We start from the raw sequence: 12310 nt of genomic DNA, 5'->3' as shown, positions 1-12310 counted from the left end.
TTTGTTTTCTTACAGGGAGCAACATATACATATGTAGCTTTTCCCCATATGTACCTCTTTTATCAAGCCAGCAAACACTTTAAATAGTGTTTATAGCTGACTTAAAAGATTAGTTCATACTAAATTAAAATGTTATCATCATTTGCTCACCTTTATGTTCTATACCTGTATGATATTCTGTCTGTCTTTGAACACTATGGGAGTTTTGAGCAGTGTTTTCTATACCATTAATGTGGAAGGTGATTTTCACTGTCAAGCAACGACACAAAAGCACCATAAAAGCAAATGAGATTTGAGAGCCATGGCAGAGGGGAAGTTTTTAATTGAACATTGACTAACACTTTGATGTCTTCCTCAAAAAAAAAGGATATAACATAAAATGTTATGGCTTAGGAAGACTTGGAATACTGCACACAGGTCATACAGACAAACTCTGAAACTTTTATGGTGCTCTTTGTCCTTTTTGGAGATTTTATTGTAAGGAAAACAACAAATGCAAAATATCTCCTGTTTTATTCAATGAAAGAAAGTTACTCAGATTTGGTACAACATGATTTGGGTGAAATATTTCAGAATTTTCTTTTTTTTTCCTTTAGTGATTGAGCAAAAATATTGCCTGAATGTTTCGGTTTTCAAATGTTTTTGAAGTTCTAAGTAAACACACCATAAAAAAACTGTATGCATACACAGTTGTTCACAGCTTGCTTACACATGCAAATTATACTGTATTTGTAACCCTTCCATCTTTTGTCAGTACTCCAAACAGGTAGACTCCAGGTTTGGAGCATACGTAGCCTGCGCATCCCTTGTCTTTTTATTCATCTGCTTCATTCAGATCGTCATTGTACCACAGTAAGTACAGTTCAAACCTATAAAATTCCTTGCCTTTTTGGTCCATTCAAGCAAGATGCAGGTGTAGACAAGATTTAGTTTGAATCAGAATGAGAATGGCTTTGTCATACACAGAAGCCGAGACTTTCATTCATTTTGACTTGTTGAAAAAGTGAAGACATTACCTGAAGAGCCAGAACAGTGAAAGAAGGTCTCTGTTAATTCTCTGACCCTCAGCTCATACACACACAATTTCTACAATGGTATCGCTAACCAAAAAAGCCTTTGCTTGTGTGTGATGCCGCATTCACATCTATAAGTATCGTTATAAATTCCAAGACCACTGTTAAATTGGTCAGCGAAACTACTAAGGATTCCTTTAAGTGGCCTTCTCCCAGTTGTACTCTCTGGGTTCTTATAGGATTCATCTGCTTCCCTGTCTATACCTTTGTGTTGTTCCACAGCTCGGAGCTGATGGTGGGCTTCTATGTGATTTGTCTGGTCCTCCTGATGTCTGTCATGTTCATCTCGGCCATTTACTCTTGTTTTGGGGTAAGTGATCCTTCTTTAAGATAAACTCTTAGATGAGATAGTTGTGATATGATATGACTTTAGCAGTCCTGACAACAACAAAAAACAATCAGAAAAACCGTTCCCCACACTGAAAACCCTAATGAGTTGACTTAACTCAATAGATAATGTAAACTTAGTCCCTCTATTGAATTAAGTAATGGTGTCTCCAAAATGTGTGTAAACTTAAGTGAGTGAACTTAACTATTTAAGTTAAGGTAACTAGATGCAATTAGAATCAACTCAGAATTGCCATTTAAATATTGTTGTGTCTACTTAATCATTTTTTGTTGAATTGACTCAAATGTAGATCATACAATAACACAGCTCAATAAATTAGATTATAACCAATTTTAGAATACTTATTAACAACTATTTAAGTCCCCCCATACTGTAAGTTCCTTTTGACCAAGGAAGCATAATTAAGTAATTCAAGTGCAAGGGATTATGGGTATTCCCCATAGCCTCAATTATGTACTCAATTGGTTGAGTGAACACTTAAAATCCTAAGTTTATAAATTAAGGTAAATAAATTCAAGGAACATAGATGTTTATGTTATGAGCCCAAAACTTGACATTTCAGGTAATGTGTTATTAAGACAACTTGATATTTCCAGTAATGACAACCAGTGTTGTAGTACTCGAGACTCGGACTCGTCTCGGACTCGGTCTCGAGACCATATTTTAATGGTCTTGGTCTTGTCATGGACTCGTGTGCATTTTGACTCGGTATTGACTCGTACTCGAACATTTTAGGACTCGGACTTATTCCCGAGTCCACTCGAGTCCAATTCAAAATATTTTTCATGATTATTAATGTATGTATATAATATTTCTTTTAATTGATTGACACGCCCAGTGATTGGTGACTAGAAATGTTATGTGGACTTACAGTATAGAGTGGTACAGTAATGTTATGTGTACTAGAAATGTTATATGGATGTATATAGTGGTACAATGAAATGATGTTATGTGGACAAGAGCACTTAATACTGACAAATTGTAATAAAATTACTTTAACACCACCTACTATGTGGCCTTTTTACCCTAAACTGATAATATTTTTTTAAACCAATATCACTAAGTAAATAAAAGTAAATTAGGTAATCAACCCTCTCTGGTCTCGGTCTCGACTCGGACTCGACCCTCTCTGGTCTCGGTCTCGGTCTCGACTCGGACTCGACTCTCTCTAGTCTCGGTCTCGACTCGGACTCGAGTGAGTTGGTCTCGACTACAACTCTGATGACAACATCAGGGTTTACAGTGCAACAATGCATCTTAGGGGGCCTGGGTAGCTCAGCAAGTACTGACGCTGACTACCACCACTGGAGTCACGAGATCGAATCCTGGCCGTGCTGAGTGATCTGGTTGCTAGGGAGGGTAGAGTCACATGGGGTAACCTCCTCGCGGTCGCGATTAGTGTTCTCGCTCTCAGTGGGGCACATGGTAAATTGTGCGTGGATCGCAGAGTGTAGCATGAGCCTCCACATGCGGAGTATCTGCGATTTCGTGCACGACGAGCCATGTGATAAGATGCGCGGATTGACTGTCTCAGAAGCAGGGGCAACTAATAATAAACTAACTAACCTCCACCACCAGATTGAGGTGAGTAACCGCACCACCATGAGGACCTACTAAGTAGTGGGAAATGGGCAGTCCAAAGTGGGGAGAAAAGGGGATTAAAAAAACAATGCATCTTAACACATCCTTCACATACACTCACGCACTCACAGACACATCATCGCTAATGGCATTCAAATTTCCCGATGCTGTAAACAAACTCCACTGAAATAACCCAAGCTGGTTTGAATGATATTGTGCCTTTAGCTGTGTATAATTTTGAGCAGGTTTCTAGAGACAATGGGTCACACAGAGCAAAGAGACACAACGAAAAGCTGACAGCCCTTTTGTGCACACTGAGGTGGAACGATCACTATACTGCTACATGGGCAGCTCGGGTGTTTAATGAGGACATGCAGGTCTCTTAGCCAAAGGCCTTTCTATCCTTAGAGATGCTGTGGAATTAGACACCCTAAACTTCCCTAACCATGAAAAGTCTTTTATAAAAGCCTCTAAATCTTCATGAAACCACTTAAACAAAATAACAGACTAAATGTGAACATGACGAGGTGTTGGTTGCGATGCCTGTGTTGAAAGAACACTTTTAAATGGTTATTATACAGTATACAATGGGCTGATATTTATTAAAAGTTAGTTAATATTTTTCTCTTCTGACAGTTTTTCCCTGTGCCTCTGCAAACTATGTCCAAACGGATTGTTCAGTCCAGACTCAACAGCACCCTGGTGGGGGTTTTTACAATCATCCTGGTCTTTCTCTCTGCTTTCATTAACATTGTGAGTCCCCTTAAAGCCTTTTTTAAGAGTTATGGTGTAAATTCCCCTGATATTTAGTTTATTCTGTGGATCTTTATTGTCATTAGTGATATACTGTATCATAGCTGAACTTTTCTGTACCACTAGTGGCACCAAATGTAATAGCAAATACAAATGTTCACTAAGGCCAAAATTAGTTGTTATCTCAAGACATGACAGAATTATAACAATAATGCAGGGCCACTTTTGGATTTTGTATGTTTGGAAACAATTATTATTAAAACACTGACCAATCAGAATCTAGTATTCCAGAGCGCAATCGCTTCATTCTTGAGTCAAACATTTTTGTACAATGACCCTTAAACCATTTGATTTACCATTGTCTCAGGTCTCATAACAAAATAAGTTTAGCTGAAGTAAATTTTTCATGTCCATCTATTTATTTAAGTAGCTGTGTAATAATATACAGTAAGTTGGTGATGATCGTATTTATATTATTCCTGACTTATTCCTGATTTAAAGCATCCAATTCCATCTGGTGCCAGTAGAGGCGCAGAAATTACACGCTTAACTTTCAAGTTGTTTGCTTTTAACATTGAAGTATTTCAGAGTTTGTTAATGAATTTGATCTGTAGTAATGTTTTGTCAAGTCTGAGTAAATGTGATGTGTGAATGTTTTTTTCTGTCCGTTAGTTCACCTGCAGTATGGATGACCTGAAGACATGTTTAGGACAGGAGTTTAATATCAGCCCCAGTGAAGTGAATGCTTGCCATCTCCGCAGCTCTTCCTTTAACTACACTCTCTGGTCTCCGGACAGCCTGTGCAACAGTTTGTCACCCACTTGCAATTTCCCAGAGGTGGGGCACTGTTCTTAGATCAGTTTAGTAATTCGCTTAGCATGCAGACTAAATGCATAGGCGTAAGGGCTCAACAATAATGTTACATTGTGTGTGTGTGTGTGTGTGTGGGCTGGTCTGGTCTGGGCTATTGGGCCATCCTTATTGTTGAGCCTTGACCACTACAAAATGCTTGTCTTTTGATTAATCATACATGGACTAAGTTAAAGACTGTGTTTCTCTCCTGTGTCTGCAGTACTTCTCCTCATGTGTGTTGCTGTGCTTGCTGGCGTGCTCAGTGTTCCTGCAGGTCAGCAGTATTGGGAAACTCTTCCTCATGCTCTTCATTGAGATCATGTACGTGCTCATCATTGAGGTACCTGAGGTCAGCCTGTTTGACAATGTGGATCTGCTGGTCATGGCCAATGCTATGTGAGTATCTGTTTTTCCATCTGTGATTTAGCCAGACAGGCCACACTCCAGGGTCAACATCTTTTGTTTGTCCTGGAACAACATTTTTGTCAAGCAGTCACTTTTACAAACCCTAACCATAATTAGGTCTAGAAGATATAGCTATAACCATTATTTTAAGCCTTTTGATGATATTTGATATATATTTGGAAATGTATGTATTTGTGGCAATTCTTTTTCAGTCAGAGGAACCATCAATTCAGCCAGACAGCTCTTTTAGCTGAGCAAGTTCTAAATGTTTAATGTACAAAGAAGATCAAAATCTTGTTAAAAAGAATCAAGGCATGTGTAACGTAGTTCAATGGAAAGGAGGAGGCGAGAACCAGCTTGGCAATATAAATTATATTTTAATTATAAACTTAAACAAAAGACAACAACACACACACACATATGATGGACATGCCCATAACTCTCTCATTGCACCACCGTTCACCATCGGCCTTTATCCCTCTCGGAGGCTTAATTAGCCTGATAAGGGACCAGGTGTGTATAATCACAACCCGGCCCCGCCCTCCGCCCTGCCACAGTCCTCCCTCGTTCTCTCAGGCTGGGGAGCCCCCGGCCTGATGTACTCCCCCCCCCCCCGCTTTCCCTGAGGGAGGGCGTACTTTAAGCCAGGTCATTCCCATCTACCTGGACGAGGAAGGAGACAAGGGGAGGGAAACAGAAATAATTAAAATGGGGGGGTACTTCCTGTAACAGTGTAGTGTATTTTCATACATTCTCCGCTTCGCGTCGTGACCGCATTACCACCCCGGTGTGCATTATTTTTCTAATAATTCAACGGCCCGTCGTCAATTATTCCTTACTTATTTGCATCTATCTATCATCCATCCCTCCCTCTCCCTCTCTCTCCCTGTCTGTCTTACTGTCTACTGTACTTATCTACCTATCTATCTGTTTGTCTGTCTCTCTCTCTCTCTGAATAGGTATTTAGTGATTTGTTTAAGGGCAGTTTTATAGATTTCATCTTGAAGATAAAGCATTGACTGTTCTGTTCTGTCCTTCTGATACATTTTCTTTTGTCTTTCTGTTCACAGCACATACATCAATGGCACAAGGTAAGATCAGTCAACAAAATGGAAACAGTGAGCTATTGTTGTTTTAATTGCAAAACTAAAATGATCGCTGTCACCATACAAGTAAACCAAATGTGTACGAGCACGTTGCCATTTATTGTCGTGCTATGTACTAATCATGGTCTTTGGTAGTAGATAACATGTATTTGATTTGATTTAAACTTTAAATCTTCATGGTATATCATTTTAGTGTGAAATTGTTGACACTGTGGATCTGTGTTTTGTAGCTGTGTAACAGACACGCGGGTTCCTCTGAAGATCATCACTCCAGTCGTCATCACGGTCTTTGTGCTGGCACTGTACCTTCATGCACAGCAGGTGGAGTCCACTGCAAGACTGGACTTTCTCTGGAAGTTACAGGTGTGTTTATACAATGGCCCCAAGAGATTGGTTGGACACTTAAGCCACATCTAAAAATATGTAAATGTCATTGATTTAGATAAAAAGAAAAAAAAATCTAACTATACAGCTTTTCTTTTGAGAAAAAGCAAAAAGTTAATTTCAAGCAAAACACTTCACAAAAGAAGTTTCATGGGTTTTAAGTAATAAATTAGTTATCATTTTCTAATTGAAGACACAATTTGAATTTGGATACTTTGTGGTTGTCAGCTTAATTGAACATGTCAGTATGCACAAAACATGTGGTTACTCTTCTACAGCACCTGTATGGCAACTTTATTGGAACTAAAAATGACCTTGGGGCAAGTTGGTCAATCGTCACTGCAAAACTGGCTTAAAGTTAGTTCTTAAAAAAAGCTTTAGCATGATTTGTTTGCAAATGCTGCTTTGATATTTTATATTTTATATCTAAACCAATGAAATCCATACATTTTAACTGTGGCTGAAGTGTCCATTTTTAGGGGCCACTGTACATGTATGCTGCTTTAATGGGGAAGATCCTTTGTGAAAGGCTGTTAAATATACACAGTTGTTTTTACATCTTCCTGTTCAATTAAATATTGTGTCTGACATTTTTTTTACCACTCTAGCCTCTGTTTGTCTCACTAATGGACTCTACCTAACCTATATCTGAATGTGTTACACTGTGTACAGCAAACCATTGGCCCTGAAATAATCTACTTGTTGCTTTACTGTTCTTTCTGCTATTTGTGACAACATACTCTTTTTGCCATAGGCTACAGAGGAGAAGGAGGAGATGGAGGAACTTCAGGCCTACAACCGTCGGCTTCTCCACAACATCTTGCCCAAAGATGTGGCCGCACACTTCTTGGCACGCGAGCGGCGGAACGATGAGCTGTATTATCAGTCGTGTGAATGTGTGGCTGTAATGTTTGCCTCCATCAGCAACTTCTCTGAGTTTTATGTGGAGCTGGAGGCCAACAATGAAGGTGTGGAGTGCTTGAGACTGCTCAACGAGATTATCGCTGACTTTGACGAGGTAAAGTAGATCTCTGACAAACTTCAGGAACTCTAAGATGCTTTCTTACAATTTACAACAAGTTTTAGGTGTCATTTGATTACAAAGTAATAAGTTACTGTAATCAAATTACATTTAGTCAAAAATTACATTACAATTTGAATTATAGTAATCAGATACCAGTGATTGACTGTCACGTTTATGTGTTTTCATGTCTTTTATTTATAAAGTTTAGATCCTGTTCATGTCATGTGGTTTCCTGGTCATGCGATGTCCGGTTTTCCCTCCATGTTCGTGTGTCTTGTTTTCATTGGTTTATTGTCTTGTTAACTCATTATCAGTCTTGTCATCATCATTCTGACAAGATTTCATGATTTAGTATCTAGTTATCTTGTTATTATGTCAGTCTCATCATTGGTTGTTTATGACATGTCCTTGTATTTAAACCTTCATATTTGCCATGGTCCTTTGTCAGGTATTGTTAATGTAATGTTGTTTGGAAGTCAAGTCTAGTCTAGTTTAGTTCATGTTTATGTTTATGTTCACGTTTTTTGGATTTCACGTTTATGAATAAACTGCACTTGGGTTCTTCACATCATCATCGTCTTGGTCTGCCTGTCATTGCCAGCAATCGTTACAGAATGCCTGACCTACTATGAACCCATCAGTTCAGCGCATATGCCTACGTCAGGGGAATCGTCCCCTGGAGGAATATGTAGAGAACTTCGGCGCTCTGACCTGCGTTTTGGGCTGAATAAGCCGGTCTGCTTCCTGATGACTGACGGTCGAATTACACTCAATCTGGTTCAGTTAATTGATTTGGCCCTGCAATTGAGCATTACGTCTTTTACTGTGGGAGTGGCTGAGGGGGAACTGTGCAATCCTACTGTGAATGCCATATAAGAGCCGTCCACCGTCATGGCCACCAAGCCAGAGTTCCCCGTCATGGCAACCGAGCCAGGGAAACCATGTCATGCCGCCGAGCCAGAGTCCCACGTCACGGTCGCCGAGCAATGGTCCCACGTCACGGTTGCCGAGCCAGCAAATTACCAAATTACTTTTAAGCAATCAGTAAAGTAGTCTGATTACAATTTTATAGAAGTAATTAGTAATTTATAGTGGAGCAATATTTCTGAGAAAAGGCCCCCAGCACAGTCAAGGTGAAGTGCTTCTTAATTCTCTGCTCAGAGCCAAAAAGAGGTTTGAAAAAGCTGAACAGCGACATACTGTTTGTGAACATTCAGACACCGGCCGCACTGCTGTGTGAGGCACTTAGAGGAACATTTAAATATGGGGACACACAAAACTACATGCAAAACATCAACTAATATGACATTATAATGTGTTATCAGTGACTTCAATTTGTCATTCGATGAGTAGAATTCACACATAATCAGTCAAATAAGCTGTATTATATACTCGATGATGATTTAAATGATTACACTGTTATTGTATTGTATGATGACACCGATTCTATGGCAAAGAAGGGTGTATTAAAGAGTGTTAACGGGTGGAATACAGACTAAAAATGATGATAAAAGACATATCTCACTTTGGGCAGATGTGTGAATGGCTTTCAGCTGCAGAATGCACATATCAAGCATATCAAGATTGAATTTGGGCTTAAGAGTATTTGAGTAGATTTCCTTTTTGCTGACTAATTAAACAAAAAAAAAAAATCACACAACAGCTTCTTGGAAAATGTCTCTATACGAACGATCATACAGGTGTAGGTAAATTTGCACCAGCTCAGAAAGAGCTAAATTATATTTTTTTAAGTACAATGTGCTTTCTTCTGTAATTTTCTACTTTAAAATCCTTTGAATTTAAAGACTGAACCGGCATCTTCATATCTTTTCAAATAGTTTGCATTTTTAGAAATTTACATATTTAAAGTAAATATGGAACACTGTTTGCAACCCATATTTTTTCTGTAATCTGATGTATTTGAGAAGGATATTCGTTGCTAGAAAGCATGGCGAGACATGATTTTAACCATGGGAAATGGGAAAATTGGTGATAACAAAATGGATCATGTTGTTGGAGAGGATGGGTTATAAAATCCTGGATGGGATGAAAAATCCAGAGGGATCTGTGACGTCAGCCGAAAAAGGAAAGCTGTTTCAGGGGTGGAGCAAGTTTTTACATTTTGTTAAAATAATATTTGTAAAAAATTGGAATAATGTGTAGTAATTAATAGTGCACAATAAGACCAGAAATATGCATTAAAATATACATATTTGCTGACTTGTTGACTTTAATATGTTCTATCTTATGGATTGAAGTCATCACCTTGAACATCAATACACTTGCTTTACAGATCATTAGTGAGGATCAGTTTCGTCAACTTGAAAAGATCAAAACCATTGGCAGCACATACATGGCTGCATCGGGCCTTAATGACTCCACCTATGATAAGGCGGGAAGGACACACATTCGCGCTCTGGCTGACTATGCCATGCGCCTTATGGACCAGATGAAATACATCAATGAGCACTCTTTTAATAACTTCAAAATGAAGATTGGTAAGGATTTGGCTACAAACAAAACTGCATAATCTGTTGAAAGTTCATTAAGATGGGGTATTTTATAAAACAGGTGCCTTTTTCATTTCGAAAAGGGGAATTTTAAAGTACATTCTGTAAGATTTTACACATTTCGTCAGACCAAGATACCATTGTGGTCAGCCATTCATCATAATATTCATATTCATTATTTACAAATATTTTAATGAGGGACTCAAAAGGCACCCATTTCATAGAATAATCCATACAGTATATTTTATTGTTGTCAAATGAGTAGCATGTTGTAAAGAGAGCTCATAAATTGCTATACTGTAGGTCTCAACATGGGTCCTGTCGTGGCTGGTGTCATAGGGGCCCGTAAACCGCAATATGATATATGGGGAAATACTGTGAACGTAGCCAGCCGGATGGACAGCACTGGGGTACCTGAAAGAATACAGGTGAGATGTGGGAAGCTTTTTGCATGTTTATTTGTACATAATGAAGATAATTACAAATCAAGATCATCAGAAAGATAATAGAAATCAACAAAAAAAATTCAACCTGTAACAGTTATTGTCCAATTACATAATATGCAGCAAATATGTTGTTTTATTTCTGCTTTTTGACGCAATAACTAAATCATTAAACTACAACAGTTAAGCATATGCATTACGGATATTTTTATATTAATTGACCTTTTTAATAACCCTGTTCATAGAATTATTTACCATTATACAATTTTTATTTTCTTGAACAAATGACAACTCCATCTAAAAAAAAGCCTTCCATCATTTACACATGCTTATGTTCTCTCTATATCAGGTCACATCAGACCTCTACCAGGTTCTCAGCTCATATAACTACACACTTGAGTGCAGAGGGGTTGTTAAAGTGAAGGGCAAAGGAGAAATGACCACCTACTTTCTAAATGGAGGACCCAACACCAGTTAACACTCAGCATCTGACATTCAGAACGTTTGAGATGACATGGGGAGCAGACGCCTGGGGCTGGGCCAGGCTGTTGACGGGCAACCTCCTGGACCAGTCAGAACAGGATTTGTTCAGAAAACAGCCCTCACCCAATCAGCATATGGCCCTTTGCACACTGAGACTTCCTATAGGATTAACGGGGGGCTAGGTCCCCTTTATATAAGGTATGGAACAGCTCCGAAGGATAGTCCATCCACAGAGGCAAGGTCATATGAAGAGACCAAAGAAACAAAGGAATCTCAAGGCATACAAAGCAGTTTCCCCAGTCTTATATATCTTAAATTGCCAAGAGAGGACAGATGTGCCTGACTTTGACTCTGTCAGGTAATAAGGGTGGCGGGACTATGTTCCTATTTGACCGACTGATTCTGGCAGCTCCAAAACAAAACTGCATAAAAACAATGAAGCCTAAATACCTGTAAAACAGCTGTTTTATGTGTATATAATTCAACCATGTGTGAGGGAAGAGTCTTGTTTTTACAGTCCTGTTGCTTGTGCAACACTGATTTGGGGATATCACAATACATAGATATATCACTATAAGCTAATACGCGGAGAGAAGGCCACAGTGGGTACAGCAGCGCTATAAACCTGTTATGGATTACCGAACTCATATGCAGCGACTGTGGTTGTTACTGTTCAGGGAGCTAGAGTCAACAGTATTACCTCTCTGAGTGCTATAGAGTCAAGAACGCGACTGCTTTGTTATTGTGTGTCCCAAACACACACACTTAAGTTCACACTCGCATACACACTGAATACACTTTTATGAACAGAGGATAATACCCAAATGTGGCTGTTTTTGTATTTTGAACATTTTATATTTTGACAAAAGCCAAAATGTGTCAAAGCTATTTTATATTATATATTTTGTACAATAATATATAAGAATTAAGTCTATAAGCACCAATATGTGTGTGTGTGTATGTATGCGTGTGTGTATATATATATATATATATATATATATATATATATATATATATATATATATATATATATATATATATCTCTTATGGAACGCTACAATCCTGCACATTTTTAAAAGGTGGGGGATGTTTTTAAATGCCTGTAAATTATCTATCACCCTTTATGTCTTTGCATATATTTGGGGAATGGGGGGAAAGAGTAGCTGGCCTTGTAACTAAGTAAACAGGCCTTTCTTCAAAATGTTTTTGGTATCCTGTGAAATGCACTACAATGTAATTCCAAGCTGACAATGGATTTGCAGAAAGGGAAATAGCAAACGAGTGTTTCAGAACAGCCACAGTCGTTTAAAGCTTGGCAAACACATGTGCAAACATTGATTTGCGCAT

The 12310-nt window shown here is 38.5% G+C and overlaps 1 protein-coding gene across 2 annotated transcripts in view; it reads left to right on the top strand.

Moving 5' to 3' along the window:
- Positions 1 to 11927, top strand: part of LOC127658533 (adenylate cyclase type 5-like) — a 111525-nt gene extending 99598 nt beyond the window's left edge. For both annotated transcript variants that reach the window (XM_052147865.1, XM_052147864.1), the window contains exons 11-21: positions 755 to 852; positions 1296 to 1383; positions 3640 to 3756; positions 4429 to 4593; positions 4829 to 5004; positions 6084 to 6104; positions 6350 to 6482; positions 7258 to 7521; positions 9821 to 10025; positions 10341 to 10465; positions 10830 to 11927. In XM_052147865.1, coding sequence (XP_052003825.1) covers positions 755 to 852; positions 1296 to 1383; positions 3640 to 3756; positions 4429 to 4593; positions 4829 to 5004; positions 6084 to 6104; positions 6350 to 6482; positions 7258 to 7521; positions 9821 to 10025; positions 10341 to 10465; positions 10830 to 10958 — 1521 coding nt within the window. In that variant the 3' untranslated portion in view covers positions 10959 to 11927. The remainder of the gene's footprint in view (positions 1 to 754; positions 853 to 1295; positions 1384 to 3639; positions 3757 to 4428; positions 4594 to 4828; positions 5005 to 6083; positions 6105 to 6349; positions 6483 to 7257; positions 7522 to 9820; positions 10026 to 10340; positions 10466 to 10829) is intronic.
- Positions 11928 to 12310: the final 383 nt, after the last annotated feature.

The sequence above is a fragment of the Xyrauchen texanus genome, chromosome 18 (genome assembly GCF_025860055.1).
Source record: "Xyrauchen texanus isolate HMW12.3.18 chromosome 18, RBS_HiC_50CHRs, whole genome shotgun sequence".
NCBI classification, from domain to species: Eukaryota; Metazoa; Chordata; class Actinopteri; order Cypriniformes; family Catostomidae; genus Xyrauchen; species Xyrauchen texanus.
Note: the sequence above shows the minus strand (reverse complement) of the source record. Positions and strands in the feature narration are given on the sequence as shown.